Source organism: Taudactylus pleione, unplaced genomic scaffold (assembly GCF_031769625.1).
Source record: "Taudactylus pleione unplaced genomic scaffold, aTauple2 ptg000191l, whole genome shotgun sequence".
In the NCBI taxonomy this organism is placed as follows: Eukaryota; Metazoa; Chordata; class Amphibia; order Anura; family Myobatrachidae; genus Taudactylus; species Taudactylus pleione.
In genome coordinates this window covers 2027380-2051475 of record NW_028284593.1, presented here as the reverse complement: position 1 = coordinate 2051475, position 24096 = coordinate 2027380, and the positions used below count along the sequence as shown (strand labels likewise).

Sequence of the window (24096 nt, the reverse complement as noted above, 5' to 3'; positions counted from 1 at the left end):
TGTGCATAAAGCATAAAAAAAAAACCTTCTAATGGTGCGTACACACGGTACGATTAAACAGGACGATATGAACGATAACAATATTGATCATATCGTTATCGTTCATATCGTCCTGTTTTTGGGCCCTTCCAGCCCCCAAACGATGGTCGATGCGCGGGCACGGATGGTCGATATCCATATCTACCATCGCCCGTTCATGCAGGCCAACCTGTTCGATATCGAACAGGTTAGCCTGGTTAATATAGGGATCTGCGATCGTCGATTGTGGGTCCTTATAGTTGTTTGGGGGTTGGTGCATGTGCTGGATGTTCGATATCGAACATGCAGGACGATCAGACAACGATATCTTTATCGAGTTAACTCTGTGATATAAGTGCTTAGATTACTCTGATACATCTGACATGTATCTGCGGTAACCAATTGCATGGTTCCATAAGACATCATACTTGCCACCATAGTCTCTCCTCCGTTTGGCCTGGTAAGAGATAGTATGACGCATCATGACTGCTTTAACTGTCATTTGAGAGGAGCAGATACAAGGAATCACCATGAAAAGGAGCCAGACTTTTATGAGTGTTCACTGATACCATAGTCGCAATATAATCAGTCTATGAGAAGGTAATCTATGTATAAAAATGTACAGGGCAGTAAAACATGTATTTACGTTTTATGGGACCGACTGGTCGTGTCTAGCCTGCATGAGCAAAATACAATCCCAAAGAGAACCAGCCTGTATAGCTTCTGGGCTCGACCATCCACATCCATAACTAAACTGGGGGGTATCTAAAGTAGCATCTGAGAAAGAGAGAGGTATATATCATGCTTGGTTAAATTTGGGGAATAAATATTCAAAAGTAGAAAGCGGTCAGCACCAATTAGTATGTCTAACAAAAGAATTCAACCTCCAGGTTCCAAGAGCAAGTCTAAAATAGTGTTCAGCAAATTCCTATGCATGAGATTCTGAGCGGCACCTGGAGAAATACTATGTAGTGTTATGCACTGCCTCAGCTAACTGACTGACATTTCTCCTGTTCCTTCACAGTTGAGAAAGGGGGATATGTCTCCTGCCCAGGGTAGGAGGCTAGATACTGTGGCCAATACACTGTGATATCTCGGTATATGGCCCCTCTATCTGCTGGGTGTCAGACTGCCAGTTAATAGGTCTGTTGGTGTGACACACATTTATCGGTCAGTGTATGCCCAGCGTAAGAGAATTAAGATGAGTCACCACTCCTGTATTCCAGGACACAATATGAAGTGGACAGTAGGAAGGGTTAGCAGCCAGGGAAGCATTAAGTGAGGTGGGGAACTTATCCAACACCATAGCCAATCGGAAGCGGCTAGCTGGAGGTGGCGATCGTAATGATCATCTTCTATGTGTATTTCTACAAGCCCTCAGGCACTTAATACAGCCACTACAAGTGGCTATTACACAAAAACTCTCCCTCTGCTTATATTAGACAGCTACTATTCTTTGCTGTCGAGCCTCTCCTGTTGTAGAAGGGTGCAAGAGTCAGATCCGGGCAAATCTGCATACATTTTCTGTCTGTTTTCTGTGCATGTGCAGAACCAATTTGCATATTTTACAGGTTAAAGTCAAACTCAGCATCAGCCCCTATGTGAACTTATATTGTGAACGGTAACCAATGCAGAGTGTTAAACAGTTATTTACAGTATCCATTCTGTATTCATTCCCTACAGATGATTTGTCTCAAGGGGCCACAGAAGACAATTCTAGGTCTACACTTCACAGGGCCCAATGCTGGAGAAGTCATCCAAGGATTTGCACTCGGAATGAAGTATGTTGTAATACTATTGCGCTTGTAAGATGGAATTGAGAGTAAGGGGAGACATGGGGAGCGTGGGACATAGTTCAGTGGAAGAAGTGTATATAATAAGTCTTCTGGCTCTGTAAACTTGAGGAAGGCTGGTTGTATTGTACAGGTAGTTTTGTGGAAGAGATGCCACATTCTAAATGAAATACTAACACTTAAGTTACAGAATTCTGCTTACAAGATTGAGTAGAAAATTGATTGTTTTCAAAATGTTTTTATGTATTTCTTAAGGTGCGTACGCACAATGATTTTTTGAACGATTTAACAATAACGACGTCGTTATCGTTAAATCGTTTATAAAATCGTTCATCTTTTTAAGGTGGACGATGAACGATAATCGTTCATGAGCATTCACGTTTGTAGTTTGTTGTTCATTCTGACTGTCCAACAAACTATTTTCGTTCAGAAAATCGTTCATGTTGTACAGAATGAACGATGTCCATTCACTGTGTGCATGATTAAGAAATTGGTCATCGTTCATGAAAATCGTTCATTGATTTAGTAACCAACGATTTTTATAAACTATTTTTGTTCACTTTTTAAGGGAAAATCTGGACGAAAATCGCTCGCTAAAATCGTTGGTTACTAACATCGTTATGTTTAGTAATTGCTAAAATACTTCCTCTCCCACTACCTTTTAGCTTGTGTAACTGATCATATTGAAGACCAATTACTGAAGCCTTTGTTCTTATCAAAATTAAGACACTCAAAACATTTTCTCTTATGTCATTTTCCCCATTCCTCATAAAAATTAATCCTTTTTTTTTTTTTTTTTAAATCCATAATTGTATTTAGAGTGCAGTTTTTCATTATGAGATAAAAACGTTATTAAACCCACCTGATGTTTGGTTACAGAGTTATTCCACGGCAGATCCAAAGGGGGGACGATAGTCCCTCTAGGATCTAACTCATTGACCACGTCTGTTTAAGTAAATAAGTGGTGCAAATACTCAAGTGGGGCAATCAAATCATGCAACATTGCCAGTTGCCTAGGGCACCAGTGTGCGGGGGGCTCCTATAACACTGAATAAGTGAGAGAATGTTGCTCATTCAGTACAGTGCTTGTCACCACTGCACCTCCACAGTGAGTGCTGGAAGGGACAGCAGCTGATAGCTTCTTACCTGTGAAGTTGCCAGCAGATGCTGCTCCATGTTTGTAATGGGTTGGTGGTGGATTACTGTGGTATGTTATCTAAGCCATTTGCCACACTCCAGAAACTCAGGTGGCACATATGAGGAAGGGGCAGCACCCAAGCAGAGGTCACATAGGGCATCCTGAAGTCACTTACCACGTTTTACATTAAGCAAAAAGTTTATATCCACCCCTGGTAGTAGTAATGTGATCAATGATTCATCCAATTTAAAATATAACTTTCTTCTTCAGTGTTCATAGGGATCCACAGGGATACCATGGGGTGTAGGTGGTTAGGGCTAACCGGGCACAAACAGTCAAAGCTTTAGCTCCCAGGATGCACCGGTCCTCCTCCACTTATACCCCGACCACAGCCAAGGCAGATCTGTTTGAGTTTGGTGCCGGCAGGAGCCGGTTGCACCTTTAGACAGTGGGGCTGCATTAAGCTTTATTTTTATTGTTTCTTAGTTTTTTTGTTTTTTTTCTGAGCAAGCACCTGGCTTCATTGGGTATTTTTCTCTTGGTCACGGATCCCTCATCTTTTCTGCTCCTGGTTTGGGCTTGTTCACAAAACTGATCTGCCTTTGGCTGGGGGAGGGTTATATGTGGAGGAAGACCAGTGCATCCTGGGAGCTAAAGCTTTGACTGTTTGGTGCCCGGTTAGCTCCAATCACCTACACCCCATGGTATCCCTGTGGATCCTATGGGCCTTGAAGAAAAAGAGTTAACAAAGCTAAGTCTACAATAACTTATTTTTAACTGAATAATTGATTCCAAAGAGAAACAGATGTCTTTCCATCTCCTAAGCATTATTTTCTTCCTTCAACTGTTATGTTCAACTATCCCCTTTTATTCTCCTCCTTTTAATCCATATGCAAATGCCCATATATGTACAGAAAATGATCATATGATCACCTTTTTATAATTGTGAGTGCTGACCTTTCAGATTCTCTGGATAAATCAAACTACAATAATCCAGTGAGGGTTCTGCACGCACCAAAAGTCCAATGTGAATAAATAACGCTAACTTACCTAACCCCCTAACCCCACCCCCCTCTCCCATCCGTGGCTAACACTAAGGGCGCCCTGGCTTACCTTAGTTCTGGTGTTGGGATTAAGATAGGTGTTGGTATTTCAACGCCTATCTTAACTCCCTTGTTGGAATTCCAACGTCGAGATTGAGACCGCCGGTCTCATAACTACAGCCCCATAAAAATATTTTATTACTTTAATTACATTTTGATTATACCTTTTCTGTTTCCTCCTACCTGAAGTCCTCGTATGTGTGTGCCTTTCACCGCTAATTGTTTGATATTGCTCTTGACCCCATTCCCGTATATTCAGGGCTTTGTCCCTATGTTCACCCTCATCTTTATTTTGTATTCACTTCTGGTTTATTGCCATCTTCTTTTATGGGTACAGAAGGCATTGATCTTGAATAAGGCTAACCTCCTTTCAAACTCCTGAACCATCTTCAATATAATTTCTACATTTATGATAAGCAGTGAAAAAAAAAGAGAACCAACAAGATGTGAGACTGAGGCAGTTGGATGGGTGGAGGAAAGGCTAGACTCCAACCTCAGGTACAGTCTTGATAAAAAGGAGAGAGTCCATGGTTAATTTAGCCATAAGCGTGAGTTTGGGATGACACCTTGCCGGTCAGGTCTGTGGTGGTGATCTTCACGTCTAAGCTAAGGAGGGATATTTTAATAAGGAGAGAACTAAAATGAACACAACATTTCCTACTAACAAGTGAGGATCTGATAGATGGAAAATTTATTCAGTAAGGTTAGCAGTTTAGCAGAAGTTATATCACTAGCTTTCCCGTATTATTTCTACACTTTATACTACCAATGACTGTTTATGCTATTCCTTTACATTGCCATTGTGATTTCATTACGGAGGAGAATGTGGCTGTATAACTTACCCTGCTTCCCTTTATGGCATAGCATTACATTTTTAGAGATTACGTGCTGTTAATTCAGTAACAAAATCGGCCCTGCAGAGTTTCTCAATTGGTTATTTCTCAAAATTGGAATTATAGGATAATCTAGAATTCTTCTAGGTAAAATATTTCTTCCTTTACTCTTAAACATCTTGCTGTAACTTGTCATTTGTTTTCACACACACACACACAACACCTCATTTTTGAGACAACATGGAAATTAGATTACTGCTGTTCTTTGCTGCAACTCCTGATCGATTGCTCAGTTATGTCAGTCTATAGCTGCAGGCTGGCAGGAGGGAAGCAGACACAATATGTGGCGCATCTGATCAAAGACAAACATTTGAAAACTTCAGGGCCAGACAGGCTGACACAATGCACTTAAAGTTTCCTCTACATTAATTTCTGTTGCTGCCCTGCCACTAACTGAAAGTGTAGATTACATTTCCAAATGGTGATAAATTACTGCATGCCAATATCTCCATTGAGGACAAGCAACAGAGCTGTGTATGGTCTCTCCACATTTTTTTTAGCAATATTAGGATTAATCTACAATAAATGCTTTGAAAAATATATAGTTTGTTTGTATAAGGGAGATGTACACAGACAGGTAGGACAGATAGCTAGGTAAAAGTTATTTAAAATAAAAAGTGCTGAGAATATTTAGCTGATATTGTGGTAGCTGTCTAGGTCACATACATTTATTTAATTTAAGAAACTGGTTCATTAAATTATTGAAAATATTGTATAAAATTACCTGCAGATTGTGTGTATAAGGTATATATAACACCCAAATGCATTCTGTGTGTATATTTGGGTTCTATTCCCAAGATATTTCATTATGGTATGCAATTATTCCAAAATACAGAATATTCCGTTATCCAAAATACCCCTGTCACAAGCATTTTGGATATGGGAGACTCAAACTGTAGTTCAAAAACAGTGGTTCTTGGGAAAGCTCTGAAGGAGACTTATGGAGAAATTAGAGCTGATGTTTAAGAAAGTGTATGCGAAAGCAGTATAGTATTAGTAAGAATATTATAGGTTTTATGATGAATGTGTGCAATACCACTCTCCCAAACCCCAAGGTAAGGTGGAAGTTTCATGTAGTGTTTTGAATGCATAATTCCACCCACTGTACCTAATGGACAGCCTATAATTTAATTTCATTTAACTACATGTCCTCCTCATCCAATTACCTTCGCATTTTAACCAATTTCATGTCCACCTCGTCCAGTTACCTTTGCATTGCATACAACTACATGTTCTAGCCGCCAGTGTAAAAGGGGTTAAACCCAGCCTCAACCCGTGCTCAGTGCATAGTCATTGTCCCTGGTTGGAGCCAGTTTTTGGTGGAAAAGGGGTGTATGTTACCTACTAGCACAGCATCCTCCTATTTGTAGTGTCTTTACTATCTCCTGTGTGGAGCCATCTTTACAGATATACAGTATCACAGAAAAGATGGTGCCGCCTAATGAGTATACTGGGAGGTGCTGCTCAGGCATCTTTAGTGGCCATTTGATCTGAATTCAGGACCCCAGCCCTGCACCCATCACTGGAAGGTCATTAATAAATACAGAGCCAGTAATTGCTTTTTAGTCTTAAGAGACCACACAAGTAACATCATGGTGGGTAGAAGTTGGGCTAGATATTGACAAAAACTGGGCTCTTCACGACAACTAGTTATATAACTTTATTTGTCTATGTGTTTTTTTAACAGTAATGTATTAAGCACTGTGTCAAAAGTTTTCCAAAATCTTGGAATCTTGCATCAGCCAACTGTCTGGCATTCCACATTGAGACTTTAAGAAGAACATGTTTTCAATGAATTTGGATAACATAGAAAGTAAATAGATATATCTGTAGCATGAGACCATGCTTCTGTCATCACTGTTGTAGATCTCAATGGCTTTAGCTATATTCCATGCTTCGGGAATAAGACCACATCCCTAGCTAATTTAGTAAGTCGGCAATAGGTTTCGCATTGACTGGGACACTAGCACATACAGTAGGAACGCTACAACTGGTCAGTCCCACACTGATTGTTCAGTTACAGTGATATCAGTTCATGTGTAACCTTCTCTTCACATACTGTAGGAAATGTGAATTTATTACACTATGATGGAGGAGGTGTTACACAGGAAATCTGAATTCTGATTATAGTTATTCCTCACCAACAAGGTGATTATAGTTATTCTGATTATAGTTATTCCTCACCAACAAGATGACAAACCCACAAAGTATTCTCTGAATGTGCAGGCATTAACAGTGTTGTCAGATAGCATTGTTGTATTATTAATATTGATAGTAATGGGTTCCCGATGACTAGATTAATTTTTATGAAAGTTGTCTGTGTAGTATTGAGCATGTTTGTCTAGTTCATGTATTCTACCTGTACATGTAATCTTGTTGATCTGTAGGAGAGTCGTTAAGCCTCCATCTTTTATACAAGGTATCTCTAAAAATATTGTAAATCAATAAGATCTCAAGTAACCCATGCATTGTGAGCCCTACACATTCTGGCTCTGCAGAATAGTGCATGCATAGGAACTGTCATTGAAAATACAGAAATGCAGAATCAGGGAAATATATCAAATTGATTCTACATCAGGGACAGGTTTGTGTGAAGTCAAAAAACGGGAAATGGTCTGAACCTCTGCACACTTAGATGCTGTCTTCTTCTACGGGCTCCTGGGTGTCACCAACACCCCACTAGTAGATACAGTAAATAAGGTGTGGAGCTCAGATGTAGGCGCTTCCTAGGATGATATATATGTTCAATGGAATATGGAAGTCAATGAAAATTATGTTAGATCATCTAGATTCCTTATTGTTTCTATTATTTCGTAACTTATTTGTATTCTCCCAATACGTCAGTACATGAAAAAAAGAGAGATAAGAAGAAATATATGTGTAATATCGTTTAGGACCAAAATATTTTAAATTTTGCATCATTAAACGAGGATGGAGAGGAAAAAATTCCAAAGACTTTACCCTTATGGGTGAGGTCTCATGTGTCTGAAAGTTATAGGTCACCATACACTGTGAAAGAAGAATATATAAGGGGACGTACCCCACTCACTTCAGCTAAAGCTGGATAAATCGATGTAAAGGTATCTTTAATCAGCGTACCATACTCACAGTGAAGTTATTCATTTTCCTCCCATCAAGGTATCTTTGAAGCATGTGGAATCAGCAGCAGAAAAAACGTAGAAGGACTTTGTATTCCAAAATATTTTTTAATTTCGTCCAAAATAAAAACATACCAGACTATTGTACCCAAATAAATCCAAATAGGAAGAGTCCAAATAGTCACATAAATCAGTCCATGTGTTAGGTCTTCAACAGCCAACGCGTTTCAACCATAAAAGGTCTTTATCAAGGTATATCTACATCCCCCCCCCAGTGGAAGAGAATGTTAGCAGCTTTTGTGTAGAAAAAGATGTATTTAGAGATGACGTGGAAAGACCAGATTTTTTACTGCATACCGATAGTTTCCAGGACCTACTTGGAAAGGAAGATCTGTCTTGTCCCTCTGTCAGGGTCTGTGTGATTAGGATGCCATTGTTAAAAAAATAATAATTCTGTACACAGCGTCTGTTTCAGATATGGACGCAAATGCAGTCCTTGCTGCAACCGTGTACGCAGCGGCTGTGCGAAAAATATGCAAATTTCGCAGCAGTCAGGATTTATATTTGGACACCCATTTGCAGTGTCTCAGGTCCCCCACTTCTTAACAAGAAATGCAACCATTGGATGCACATCGATCGGTCATCGAACGTCTGAGTAAACTTATGGCAGCGCAGTATGGCCGAAAGAACTAAGATGCCAGATTCTTAATAACTGTGTTCGGGATCAAAGTTGCAGACTGTGACGCACCTCCATTTGAGACCCCACACACACACACACCGCCTACTAACAATCCCCGACTGTCAATCACTTTGCAAATAAATCCTCTATGCCAGAGATTCTCAAACTCGGCCCTCAGGACCCCACACGTACACGTTTTCCAGGTAACCCAGCAGGTGCACAGGTGAACTCATTACTCACTGACACATTTTAAAAGTTTCACTGGTTAGCTAATTATTTCACTTGTGATACTTCTGCAGCAGAGGTGAAAGCCCATGGCCTGCGGAGGTTCCACAAGTGCCTTAAACTGATGCACCTTCTCTTACTGAGACTGGGCGTGTGGTTCTAGGCTTTGGACTTTACTGACAAAGATGAGCATCAGCCATCAACTTCAGAGGTAAGAGGCTGTCGGCTGCTGCCCTTTCATGTCAATTGGTGTTACTCAGTGTGAGGACACGGCAGGAAAAATAATAACATTGCATGAGTGACATGATGTCACTAATTTATTGTTATAAGCACACCCTAAATCTTGGAGATCTAGTCATTTGACTAGGTTCACCTAGGATATCTAGTCATTTGATTAGGTTCACCTAATGGTAGCACCAGGCGTGTGAAAGTCAGGGCTGTTCAGTTGTACCAACAAGAGAGTTTTATATAATACCTTTCTTGAGATTGTTAAGTAATAGACTTTTATGGCCTAATTCAGAGATGCCTGCAATTGCTCTTACCAAGCGCAGTTCAATGAAAAAGCCTCAATTGAGATAATTTACAAAATGACAACTATCTTAAGGAGTGTGCTGATCAACAATAGTGGCATACTGTATGTGCCTGGTTTTTGTTATGCACACGTTACAGACACTTACGTCCACTTGTGTCCATGACTTGAACTGTTTATTTTATGTCTAACAAATAAGCTATTAAGCATTAATTAAACCTTACAAAAAATTCTTTCTAACATAGCAGAAAAAAATGCCAGGTCTCGTTTCCAAAAAATATTATGCTTTCGTGAGCGTGTTCAAGCCAAAAAAAAAAAAAAAAAAAAAAGTTCTGGTTGAACACAGTCACAAAAGCATAATATATGACTGAGTGTAAAGAAATCACTCTTCCGTGCCAGTGGGGCATTCACAAAAGTAATTCATATATGTAGTTTACTATAGTTGGGCTTATCAAAGTAGTGATTTTGCCATTGCAACCATGGGATGTTTTCTTTTCATTTTCTAGACTATACTAGATAAATGATAGCTAAAATCTGATAGGATGATATGGTCAACACCTCCACTTTTCCAAATCACTGGATTGTCCATGCATTAAAGGTCAAGTCCCTACAAAAGAATAGTTTTACCAAATGCACTGGTTACATATGAGAGAGATCTAAATCAGATGTTAAATATTATTCCATTGTTTAGATCATATAATTCATCTTACAGAACAATCCGAAGAGAAAGAAAAGACTGTCACATGTGGTGGACGCACGTTTTGACTGTCAGTTGGGTCTACCTTTTATTTCCCTCTATGACCCCATTTTGCATACTATGTCAACCTGCTTCCGTGGCCAGTTGTATTCCAAATACATTCATTGCTCTGGTGGCCAATCAGAGGGGAGTGTTCGTAACACATCCCTCATATACACGGCTGTATTACCTAGCCTGCTGGGGTTAGATCAATCTATAAGGTAATTAGAGTTGCTCACGTCCATAAAATCTAGGTGATCACTATGTCTGCAAATATATATGGAAACTAAAGTAGATTAATCCTCTATACATATGCATCTACGCACCCCCTATTGGGGGAGATGTGATTGATGGAAAGGAAACTGATCTCTAAAATAAAAATATATATGGACATTTTATTTTTTTTAAGATCATACACAATTTCTTTAGGTTTATGGAAGTGTCTTTATAGGAACAGAAATATAAAGATTTATAAAGGGGATATTCCCGAGGAATAAAGGTTTTAAAGCATGCAGAAGTGATCATATAAAATATGGAAAGTGGAGTAGATTAATCCCCCATATGCATCTTATCCATCTGTGCGCCTCCTATTGGAGGAGATATGATTGATGGAGATAAAGCTGATTTCTAAAATAAAAAAAATTATATATGAACATCCTATTTTCGTAAGATTATAAGTCCCTACAAACACATTAGTCCTGGTTATGTCTGCTTTTAAATTTGTCAAAACAATTTATCTGATTATCTATATTACCCAAATAATTTCTAAGATTTTTATTTTTTTTAATTTCTGAGAAAAAAAAATCTCCACTTGCTAATGAAACCAATTTATAAAAAAAACAAAAAACATTGCCACGTTTAAAAAGTAATAATCTTTTTGCTTTTCGCTCTGTCTCCTGGCACTGCTTGGTAGATAGACCCCACTAGATTCTAAGTGCCACTGGGGCACGGACTGATGTGAATGGCCAAATATTCTCTCTGTAAAGGGCAGCGGAATATGTGTGCGCTATATAAATAATTGGTAATAAATAATAAATAAATGAAAATTGCCAACTTTCTTTAAAATGTCTGATTTTTTTTTTTTTATGTTTGACTACAATATAGTGCAAAATCATAAATTTTCACGTTACTATAAACAAAAATTGCTAAAAAATTTAAGATCCCAGCTTGAAAATTGGTAAGGATGATAAAAGATCATAGAATAGCCACAAAGTAAATGGTAAGGTAATTTGCATTGGAGGACTTGACATGGAATTACTTATATGGCTCGCCACTCCCGATAACGTGCTTCCACTGCGCCATAGCTCACATTTGGTGTGCTTTACACCCCTTTAGCCGGCATTTAACATTGCGCATGGCGATCAGAGGTTTGGTTACAGATGTTTTGACACTGAAATCCAATCCTTGAATCGTCTCATGAACAGTTTGAAACCTGGTAGTGAGTATTACAACTGAGGTCAGACAATTATTATGCACTAACAGTACAGTACTGAGATGTCCCATTCTGTGAGCATGTGTGGACTACCGCTTTGCAGATGGCCTATTATTGCTCTTAGACGTTTGCACTTCACAGTGACAGCACTTACAATGACTGTGGCAGCTATAGCACGGCAGAAAGTTGATGGACTGACTTGTTGGAAACAGGAATAGAAAGTGTGTATAGAGAACAACTGCACACAGGTGGCTACAAAGGGGGATTACCAAAGGGGGGGGGTCATCAACCACTCAACATAAATGCAGTAAAAAAAAAATGAACAAAACACACTACTGTGCACTACCATAAGCAACTATATAATAAATTGTAAAGAATAGTCTATAACAGATAAATAGTCCAATAATACCACATCAGAGGTCAGAGTTCCAATATCACGGAAAAGCTTTCGTCTTAATCGGGTCTGTTGAAAAACCTGTCCATATGAAAAATCTGTGCTTCCTTCCAATAAGTCTCCTTCTTTTGTCCAATGTTCTTTCGAAGTATGGAGGAGAGAAGAAAACAAAATAGAGAACCAATGGTGTAGTATTTCACAACAGAGCACTCGACTTATAACCCACTGATGTAATGAGATATAAATAGCTTGATCCTTCCCCTTTATGTGGAATAACAGGTAATCGTACCGTACTCATGTAGTAGTGTTACGGTTTCCTCATATAAAGGTATCTTTAACCACAATTTCCTTATCACCAACGTCCAATCATACAATCAATATTGTCACCCTCGTGAAGTGGGTGATAGGGAACAAGAAGATGGGTATACCCCAACTCACACAAAAGAGCGAGATGACATGTCCATAAAGGTATATTTGATATTCTGGTCATTTTCCTTTATACTCCTTGATCGCTTTTTCTCTCTGCCTTGCAGCTTTTACTACCTGATGCTGCCCGTGTCTTACATTCAGTATTTATCTGTTATAGACTATTCTTTACGATTTATTATATTGTTGCTTATGGTAGTGCGCAGTAGTGGGTTTTGTTAATTTTTTTGACTGACTTGTTGGAAAGGTGGCATCCTATGAAAGTGGCACTTTTAAAATCACTGTGTTTTTCACTATGAACCATTCTATTGTTGTTTGACTCTAAGAAATAAATTGTGTATTCTGCTGAAACATCCAAATAATGTGTGTTACCTGTAGAAGCCAGAACCAAGCTAAAATTAAACTAATCAAATGGATGTGTGCTATAAAATGAAATAATATATAAAAAGGGTTCCATATTGCCATGCCCCTCGCTTTGTCCCACCTCCTTTCAGCTGCCCCTTCCCGGCGCATAGCTCTCCTCTAGCTAAGGTATGTCCCATCGCGCAGCGTTGGAGGGCAGTGCACTCCCCGGCTCCAATTGCACATGCATGTCTCATAGTTGCTAATATACGTATATTGAATCCTCCCATATTCAATATTAATTGCTGACAGATCCAATAATGAATACTTGGAAAAATGGGCACTAGTAATAAAATGTATGTATGTTATGAATGCAGGAGTAGGTCATCCGGAACTCCATGTCACATAGACCATTTTAAATAGAGTTGCAATCATGGAAGTGTTAAGCAGGACAGTTTCATCCACATGTAAGTCAGTATTCTGTGTAGTTCAAGTTACAAGGTGGCCACCTTTAAAATATATCCTCCTATATACCAGCAAATGTCTGAATAAGTAGCAACAAAGACTGTCCATCACTCTGTAGAAGTGTGCTATCTGACTTGTTATTTTAGATACAGTATAGCTACTTTCTCCCACATGGAATAATAAAAACTGTGCTTCATTTACATCTGTCAGAAAGCAACAGAAATATTTTGCTGCTTCCAGACAGGACCCTTCACCTCTCACAACTGTAGTACCAGGAGGGAAGGAACATTTTTTTTTTAAGATCAACTGTATTTAAAACTAGCGTTGCACCTGGCATTGCCTTGGGAGTATTTTGTGTGTGTACCAGGGGCAGCCAGACTAAAGCCCACAGGCCATGCTTGGTCCATCACTGCTGAACTTCGGCCCCACTTTTGGGATTCCTCTGGACAGCTCTAGACAACTGGTACATCATATGCTTGGCACTGTGCAGCATGGTGACGCCCTGCCGGGCTGAACCTCTCTCTAGCTCTACGCCTCCAGACTTCCCTGCCCCTCCAGGATTTGAAGACTTCCCACAGTGACTGGAGTCCCACTGACATTACCAGACAGACAACTGGAGCACGCTTTAAATAATTTAAGTAATATGAGAGCGTGCTCTGGGCTGGCACATAGTCATAAGGGGTCACTGGGCTGGCATATAAGGTCTAATATGTCTCATATAATGACATGAGGGGTATGCTGAGCTGGCATAAAGTTACATGAGGGGGTCTCTGGGCTGGCATATAAGGCGATGAGGGGGGCTTTGGATTGGCATATAAGGAAATGAGGGGGGACTCTAGGCTGGCATATAAGGGTCTCTAAGGATTTAGGCATATATAGAGGGACATGACTGAGGGGATCTGTGTGGCATATTACTAGTTGTGGACATTATTGTGTGGCATATTATAAATTGGGCTACTACAGTTGGGGCTTTACAGTGTGGAATATCTGTTGACGAGATTACAGTGTGGCATATAATCTATTGGTGGAATTATGTTGTGGCATATCTATTGATGGAATTACGGTGTGGCATATCTATTGGGACATTATAGTTTAGCATATCTATTGAGGCACCATATGGTGTAGCATATTTTCTACTTAAGGGGCCATAGGGTATCCACAGGACCTTGGGGTATAGGCGATGGCGGCAGACATCCAGGCACCATAGAGTTAAATTTTCAGCCTCCCAGGATGCACTGGGGTCCCTCTCCTATACCCCGCCCCCGAGCCTCAGGCCACTCAGTTTTCGTCGGTGCCTGGCTGGACCAGTCGCACCGTACAGAGGGGGGTCTTTTTAAGGCCCCTGAATATTTCTTTGCAGCTGTGGCTGCACAACTAGAGTGCTCCAGCATAGGACAGTCAGTATTGACGTCCATGCTGTCACTCCTACACCCCGCCGGTACCGATCCGGGGATGCTGGTAGGTAGCTGAGGTCACAGCTAGCGGTGACCCCGGCTACCTGGACTGTGGCCGGATGCATGGGGAACAAGGTAAGCGGCGGGGTCCCGCAGTGGGCACCCGCCGGTAACACAGTCCTGTTTGGTCCCCAGGCAGGGGGCTCCCTGGGGACCGGCTGCGCGTGGCGCCAGGTACTGATCCTGCGCCTTCCAGTGGACTACCAGGGACAGAAGACCGCAGCATGTGCGGTACAGCGCGGCGTCCCAGGGGTTACTAGCAGGCCAGGGGAGAACGCCTTCCCTGTCTCACAGCCGGCGTCTCCCCCGCTGCACAGTGCCATTCCACAGCGGGCTGTGTCAGCGCTCCTCCCCCGGGCCCCGCCTTCTCTCTGCTCCTCGGTGCCCATTTTCTCACTACATGTGCTCGGGATGGCAAATGCTGCTGGAAGCTGATATAGGTGCCATTGCGGTCCGGATCCCCCGCATACCTCTCCTTCAATTAAGGTCAGTGTATGCAGCACTGTTTCCTACCAGGCCCAGGTCTGTGTAATTGATCGCAGTGCTTGTAATGCAGGATGTTATCTGTGCATTGTATGTGACTTAAATGCTAGTGCTGTTTGCCTGTACTTTCATTTCTGACTGTCAGCCATTTTCCTATCCCTGTTCTTCTTCTGCTACAGCCCTCCCGGTGCGGTGTTGCAGGTTGTTTATTACATCACAGTAAACGTGGTCTTTCTGTGTGGGAAGTCACATACGCTCCGTTCACACTCTTCATGTTGGAAAGTGAACGAGGATATCCTCTTTCAGCTATAATGTACTGATATAATGTGCAGTTAGCGGAGGGATATGTAGACGCTGAGGGTTTATGGAGGGCATGTTGTATTATATATCACGCCCCATTTCTGTCACTGTGCCTGCACAAAAAGGGACCGCCCTCGGCTGGCTAAGATGCTTACAGCCCTTGTGGGCAAAGCCCCCTGTGTTTCCCCATAGGGGTTATCACAGCGAGTGGTGGTCTCATCACCTGCAGGGGTCCCTGGGCAGTTGATAGTACCCCAGTGTATCCTGTTTTTCGCCCCCCAGGTCTCACAGGAGCCTGTGTGGGTGAATTTATTGTCCGAATGGTATAACACCTGATGGACGTTTTACAAGGGGAGTCACCATTTCGGCCTTCTAAACGGCCTTTCGGGTCTCAGACGGCTAAGGACATGACGTCTGATGACGGTGACATTATTGACTTTTTCAGACACGAGCCCCTTAGTGCAAAGGAGGCATAGTCTATATACCTGGCCTTATACGGGCAGTCCGTGCGGCTTTGTTTATTACATATCCCCCATGGCTAAATCCTAATATGCCTTCTTTAAGAATAAGGGTGTTGCCACTGTAATTCCTCTATCTGGTCAGGTGGATCATTTAGAGGAGGAGTGGAAAATCCGGGTAAGTGGTTCCAGCCTCAAAAACGGTTGACCTTTTGCATACCCCTTTGCGAATAATTACATTTCCGAATGGGAGTTACCTTTACGGGTAGATTCTCATGTTACACGCCTAGTGAGGAGTGCTACGTTGCCCATTCCCTCCAGGTCCTCCTTGAAGGAGGTTCCAGATTGCAAGGTGCAAATATATCTAAAATCCAATTATTCCCTTGCTGGAGGGGCTTCCAGGCCGGCTATGGCCGTGTGCTGGGGGGCCAGAGCCATGGAGCGCTGAGCAGGTAACTGGATCTCTGCACACTGACTCTCCAGCAGAGCAGGTGGATAGTGGCAAATTCTCAGAGACTTAGCCACGTTCATAATGAGACGGTCTTACATATAGCCTACTCCTTTCCAGAATCTCCTCGGCAGCAGTAGCGGCTCGCCGCTCCCTGTGGTTGCGCTCTTGGAAAGCGGACGCAGATTCCATTTGGAATGCTTTGCCTTTTACGGGACAGGTCCTGTTTGGCTCTCATCTGGACGCAATTGTGGCCCTGCAGGCAGCAGCTACGTCTGCGTGTCTGCCATCGGCTACAGTCCCATCGGGGTCTGGGGCTTCGTCTTTTCGGCCCTGTGAGGCCAGGGTAAGTCTAAAATACAGCTTTCCAAGACAGTCAGTAGCCAGGAAATCTGCTCAGCCATAAGAACAGGCTTGGAGTACAAGACGTCCTACTCCCAAGTTGGACTATAAGCCTTCAGCCTCACGGGACGGGCCTCCTCTCGGGGGACCCCATAGTTGGAGGCCGGCTTCTCCAGTTCTCCCAGTGCTGGTGTCTGACCACCACGGACACTGGGGTAAGAGAAGTATTTTCTTGAAGGTATGTCCTCTCCTCCCGGTAAAAGCCTCCCAGACGGTTTTTCGTTACAGGTCTTCTGTCAATTCAGGACAAGGCCCTGTAATTTTTTAGGGTGTTACACTCTATGCTCCAGGCAGGAGTTATAGTACCTATTCCGTTGCCCCAAAGAGGAACGAGGTATTACTCCATCCTCTTTCTGGTACAGACACCCAATGGGTCTTACCAGGACATCCTCAACCTCGAATTCTTAAGGGTTCCTCGGTTCAGGAGGGGGACCCTGCATTCCATCATTCAATGGAGCCTGGGAATTTTGTGGTGTCGTTGGATATATTCAGGGTGACTGCCTGAATTTCCCTCTTTTCTTAGCACACCAGTGTTTTCCTCAGGTTTGCAGTGGTCGATCAGCATTTCCAGTTTCTGGCATTGCCCCTTGGTCTGGCCTCCGCGCCTCATGGTTTACCAGGGTCAAGGCAGTTATGGCAGCCCACCTGCGGATGCAGGGGGTCCGCTTGTTACTCTATTCGGGCGACCTCCTGTTGTTACCAGGGTCTCCAGAGATACGTCAGTGCCATATGCAACGGACAATATCTGTGTTGCTACGTTAGGACTGACTGATAAACTGGAAATGGTCCTCTCTGATTCTTCACAGAGGATGCTCCATATCCCAACATCTGAGGATCTTTGTGATCGAGGAAAAGATCTCTGCATTACAGGCAAAGGTACGCAGTTGCCTGCAGAGTCGCCGAGTGTCTATTCACTTGGCAATGTGGTTCCTGGGTTCCAGAGTGTCGCTGTTCGACATGGTGGAGAGTGCCCAGCTTCACTCTAAACCTCTGAAAGAAATTGATCCTCTCCAGATGGGATGGGTTGCCCCATAGGATAAAGTCAATAGTGCTTTCCCTGGAGGTTTGTCTCTCTCTGGCCTGGTGGCTGCGGAAAGCTCACCTAAACAAGGGGCACCCCCTTTGGGATTGAGGACAGGGTCCTTCTGACGACGGACGCCAGTATCCGTGGCTGGGAAGCAGTGACGGGTCCACACTTGTTCCAGGGCAGGTGGACACCAGTAGTTTTTGCGCTTCCCATAAACATCTGAGAACTCTGAGCAGTATTCAAGGTTCTCCAGCATGCAGGACAGGTCCTCCATGGAAATACCGTGCAGGTACAGTCTGACAACGCCATCATGATGGCTTATGTAAACCACCTAGGAGGTTCCCGAAGTCAGGCGACACTAACAGTGGTGTCCCGAATTCTGGCTTGGGTGGAACGCTGTATCCCTGCCTTCATCGGCAGTGTTCATTCAGGGAAATGTCCTCTTTATAAGGAGGTGTTCAATCTTCTGGTGAACAAGTGGAGCCTTTCAGAGATGAGACTCTTCTGGTAGACGTAGGTAGGTCCAGTGGACCTTCCAAGTTGTGTACCTCGTCCCTCCGTTATCCCTTCTTCCTCCAGTAATAGCAAGAAGGAGGCACGCTCCTGCTGATAGCTCCAGCGTGGGCCAGACGGCACTATTACTCAGATCTTCGGAGCCTCTCAGTTAACACTCCAAAGCTGTTGCCTCTACGCCCGGACCTGTTGTCTCAGGATCCTGGCTGATACCCAGACCTGGGTTGTCTGTCCTTGACGGTGTGGTGGTGGAGACTGCCCTCTTAAGGTCTAGGAGTTTTTCCAGCTCTATAGTTAACAGGGGCTCTGTCCATGCTAAGAGCTCGGAAGCTTTTATCTGCAAGAATTTACCATTAGGTATGGTATACTTTCTTTCAGTTGTGTCACCCTAGAGGCTAGGCTCCTCGGGTATTCCGGATATCCAGAGTGTTGGCTTTCCTACAGGTGGGCTTAGATAACGGTCTTCGCCTTGCTTACCTGAAGGTGCAGGTTTCTGCCCTGTTAGTATGGTTTCAGCGTAGGATGGCTACTCTTCCTGATGTCCACACCTTTGTGCAGGGTGTACGTTATATTCAGCATCCCTTTGTTCCACCTGTGGCTCCTTGGGATTTGGCTGTGGTCCTTAGGGCTTTCTGAGGACCGCCATTTGATCCACTGGGCTCAGTGGATTTCAAATGGCTTACTGCTAGGACTGTTTTCCTTCTGGCTATTGATTTGGCCAGTAGGATCTCAGAATGGGAGGCTCTGTTATGTAGACCTCCCTTTTTCTCATCTTTCCTAGGAACAGGGCAGTGCTTCGCACTTGCCCTGGTTTTTTACCTACGGGGGTGTCTAGTTTCCACATCAATGAGGAAATTATAGTACCGGCCTTTACTTCCCCAGTCCTATCTGCTGGTGAGGCCTCTTTGGCTGTGGTACGGGCGCTAAGAATTTAAGTTGACCGTACCAGTCCATTTAGGAAATCAGACTCTTGGTTTTGTCCTTTCTGGTTTCCATAAAAAGGGTTGGCCTGCCACTACGCTAACTTTGTCAGCATGGATTCACAGGTCTTCCTGTTCCATCCTCTATTAAAGCTCTTCCACTAGGTCTGTGGGTCCTTCGTGGGCAGCTCGACGTGGCGCCTCAGCGGTGATTGGCAGCCACGTGGTCATCTGTCCATATTTTTGTAAGATATTATGCTTTTGATACCTTCACCTCTCAGGATTCTTCCTTCGGGCGGCGGATTCTCCTTACAGCACAGTAGCGTCCCCACCCTTAAAGGATACTGCTTTGGGACATCCCCAAGGTATCCTGTGGATACCCTATGGACCCTGAAGTAGAAAATATGAGATATGGTAAGAACTTAGCCTTGTTATCTCTATTTCTACGAAGTCCATAGGGTTCCACAGGACTCCCACCCTGTTGCACCTGTACTGCAGATGGGCTTTGATCTGGTCACCTGTTTCTCCGTCTCCTTCTGGTGAGAATGTGATTCTTGTGTGTTCCAGACTGTCTTCTCTCTCTTTTTTGCTCCTGCTCCGGCCTATGGCTTGTTACGAAACTGAGTGGCCTGAGGCTCGGGGGCAGGGTATAGGAGAGGGACCCCAGTGCATCCTGGGAGGCTGAAAATTTAACTCTGTGGTGCCTGGATGTCTGCCGCCATCGCCTATACCCCAAGGTATCCTGTGGAACCCTATGGACTTCGTAGAAATAGAGATAACAAGGGTAAGTTCTTACCATATCTCATATTATCTTTCTGTGTGGTATATTATAAAGTGGGTAGATAGATAGATCGGGGGTGATATATGCCCCCGGGCCATTTGGGCCGGCCTGTTAGAGATTTGTGCAGCTGTTGGCCGCCTATCTGTCTGCTGTATGACCGGAGAGGTGGTGCTGAGCAGACCCTGGCAACAAAAGCACGCTCAATGGCCATCTTTATAGAGGCTGCTGTACTTATGAAACGGTGATTTGCATTGCCTATATCACGGGGGATCGGCATGAAACACCACCTTACGCATGTTCAAATCCTGACGCCAGAAGACCGGCAAGACAAGATCCCGACAGGTAAGTTTTTTTTTTTTTTACTATTACTAACCCTCTCCCCCCCTAAGCCTAACCTCCCCCTCCAAGTGCCTAACCCCCCCTGTAAGTGCCTAAACCTTAACCCCCCTCTTCCCCGCAGCCTAAACCTAAGTCTCCCGGGGGGGTGACTAACCCTAACCTCCCCCCGGGGGTGTCTAACCCTAACCCCCCCTTCCCCTAGCCTAACCCTACCGGGGGGTGCCTCACCCTAAGTCCCCCCCGGGAGCACCTAACTTAACCCCAACCGCCGCGGCTGTCCTCGCCCGTCGCCCAGCTTACATTCGTTCGGTCTGCCGGGCGTCCGGCTCCCGGCATAGGGATAGGCATCGAGATTTCAACGCCTATCATTAGTCCCCTGTCAGGATTGCACAGTCGGGAAGCCGGCGGTCGGCATTTCGACCGTTGGCTTCCTGACTGCATCCCTGTCACAGTGTGCACTGCCTTTTGCTGTAGAGAAGGAACCACAGCATGCAGCTTGTGTGTCCCGCACTGTGTATTATATAGAGGTCACTATAATGTTATATGTATTGCATAGGCGTCACTAAAATGGGATGTAGTGAGGATGTCACAGTCACAATGTTGACAGTGACTATGTAGACACCAGAATACTGGCGGCGGTATCCTGACACAGTTATAATGCATTTTAACCATACCTGCATTATAACTTTAAATATTTTGCTGTAGCTCCACCCCTTGTCTCGTCAAAGACGTTACCTGGAAAAGGTTCTCCCACAGATTGGACATTAGCCGCCTGGACCAAACAAGCGCGCCAGCCAGCACGGTGTACACCGCAACATAGCAGTCTGAAACCCGGAGAGAGCACCAGGAAACCAACACCTTCTGAGGTCCCGTACATGGTAGAACATGGTACATGGTAAGCAGCACTTATCTAGCGCTACCCAGCCTTAACTGTACATAATAGTCTCTCCCACAAATAGTGGGATAGAGCCGGATACGGAGGGATATACATTACTGTCTATATCAGTATCCTGTAAATTACTGGCTGGCAGTGACGCCTGATTGCTCTGAATGGTTAACTGGGTGACAAAAACCTGCTTCAAGATATATTCACTAATAATAGTGTTTTCCAACAGACTGCTATTTATTAACCAGCCTCAGGACTGACAAATTGCAAGCTCTTCTGTTACTAAAGTGAAACATTATGGATTTTTTGTTACCATTACATCTCATAAGTAATTCATTCTGTTACTAACTAACTGCCGCATAGTAGAGAAGAGTGAAACTGCATGAATTCATACATCTGGGGATTAATAACCCTTTATTACCATTAAGATTACAATATTGTGTGCATGCAACAACCTCTTCTCAAAAAGGGAATTTGTTATGACAGTAGGATTTTGAAGCTTTTCAAACCAATTCAGGATTGACTAATGCATAGCAGAATTTAAAAACAGTATGTTCCGTTTTTCATTATTTTTATTTGGATGGGAGAACCGATACCAATGGCATAGTGTTAAATACATGTGTAGAACTGCACACGATTAGGATCATACGATTCTTTTTTATTGTTTCATATTGTGTCCAATTGATTGTGCATGTTATTTTATGCTTAAATGGTAAACAATGATCCTCTGATTATTTAATCGTATATTTTTAATATTATTATTTTTATTTGTTCAAAATAATTGTCAATATTATTAAACTGTGTTAATTTATATTGGTTAGCGCTCTCCCTCCCTTTTTTTTAGTTTTCTTGTTGAGATTTCAGATAGGGCTCAGCTCCCTATTCGGTAGTAGCTGCAACCATATTTAGTTGTAACCGAATTGTTTGCAGGATTTTACTTTCATCAAATTGATTGTGGAGAGTTGTGAGAATTTAGAGTCACACTAAGCGCCGTTGTGAGGTCCGTCCTCTGTGTGTTTTCATTTTGCTGTAGGAGCATAAAGTTATAATGCCTGTACTGCAAAAATGCTTTCAGTAGCATTATAACCGTGTTGGTATACTGCCATCATCATTCTGGTGTTTACATAGTCACTGTCGAAATAGTGACTGTAGACCAGTGGTGTCAAACTTGTGGCCATCCAGATGCAGTGAAACTACACATCCCAGCATGCACTGCCACAGTTTTGCTATTAGGGCATGCTAGGATACTTAGTCCCACAGCAGCTGGATGGCCATGAGTTTGACACCCTTGCTGTAGACTTAGCGTATGTATCCCATTAATATAGTCTCTGCTTTGTAAGACGGGGTTGGTATTTTACAATAGTAAGTTGATAAAACAGTTTTTCATATAGTAAATTGAGATAGATAGATACTTGGTGGCATTAATGGATACACAGAAAAACGACAGGACCACCTTTTTACAAACTTTTCAATATCTTCAACATTTTTCTCATATACACACACGTGTGTGTATGTGTATATATATATATATATATGTGTGTGTGTGTATTAATACATCTTTTTTTTTCTGTACAAAACTACTTCTTGCAGAACTTCACAGTCCTGCAAGAGGAGCAGCCAGCTAGCAGTTGGGAATTGGTGCTCTGCTGCATGGGGCATATTGGGGAGGGGGGCACTGGGGGAGGTACGGCTGCAGCAGGTAGCTCAGCCTCAAACTGAGCTCCCGATTGTTAGGATCGCTGATCATGGTCTGATTCTGGGTACACACTACGATGTGTGCACCCAGTGATGGCACGATATATTGGGCGGTCCATACACACTGTACGATCTAGTGTAAGATCGCCCGATGTACCTCCTGCTGTATCCAGAGGTATGGTGTTGGCCACCAGATCTTCAGATCTGCCGTACATGCACAGCAGATCAGACGATAAGACGCATGGGAGACGCAATCACCCATACACACTGAGTGGTGTAGCCGATATATGTTCCGATCCATGTCGGAACGATATATCGCTTAGTGTGTATGCAGTTTGGGCCAGTGTGACTGGCCTGGCATCTACTTGAGCACTGTGACCCTAGTTCAGGCTGCAGGAAGATTGTCTTGCTGCTGCGGGTTGGCTATTGCATGTTCACTGTAGCTGGGGAGGAAGCAGAGGGTTCGGCACTGTCTCCTAAGCCCAGAGGCTGCCAGAAGATCAGCTTCCAGCAGCCGCCAGTGAGCTTTTCTAACATGGTTATATCAGTTGCGACCGTGTCAAGGAAAGGTCGCATCTGATGCGACCACGCCAGGCAAGTAATAATAATAATAATAGACCCTAGCTAGACCTACTGTGGATAGATGGGTGGGGTGCTCTGACCAAATGAAGGAAATCAAAACATGCAAAATATCTGAAAAAAAAAAAAAAAGGATATGTGGTCTACACGCCCAAATTCATTAAGTATATGGAAAGATGCACCACGCTGTGACTTTCCAGAATATATGACAAAAGTATTGGAATAAACTTTAAACACTAGGGGGCCCATTTATTAATGATCGCTTTGGCAATGCAATCAGGGCATACCACTAACGCCCGTGATCGCATTGCAAAAAGCAATCCTATCGGCCAGATGCATCATCTGGAACATGCAGGGACATGGGCTCCGAAAGGAGCCCATCCATGCGATGTCTCTGGAGAGCTGCCGGCTAGTGCAGGGGGTACTGCGCATGTGCAGTCCCATGGACTGCACGTCCGCCATAGCTGGGGAGGTAAACTTGGCAGCATCGCATCCCCTATAGAAACATACGGGGGATGCTGCGGCCAGCGGCAATGGAGG

General features: G+C 43.4%; 1 protein-coding gene across 3 annotated transcripts in view; it reads left to right on the top strand.

Moving 5' to 3' along the window:
* TXNRD2 (thioredoxin reductase 2) overlaps positions 1 to 24096 on the top strand; it is a 187325-nt gene that overhangs the window by 130127 nt on the left and 33102 nt on the right. For 2 of the 3 annotated variants that reach the window (XR_015878950.1, XM_088476667.1), the window contains exon 16: positions 1702 to 1799. Coding sequence is in view for 2 of the 3 variants with exons in the window: in XM_088476667.1 (XP_088332793.1) it covers positions 1702 to 1799 (98 nt within the window). In the remaining variant the exon portion in view is untranslated. Of the gene's footprint in view, positions 1 to 1701; positions 1800 to 24096 lie in introns of those variants that run through there. The other variant, XM_088476668.1, reaches the window with a different exon arrangement.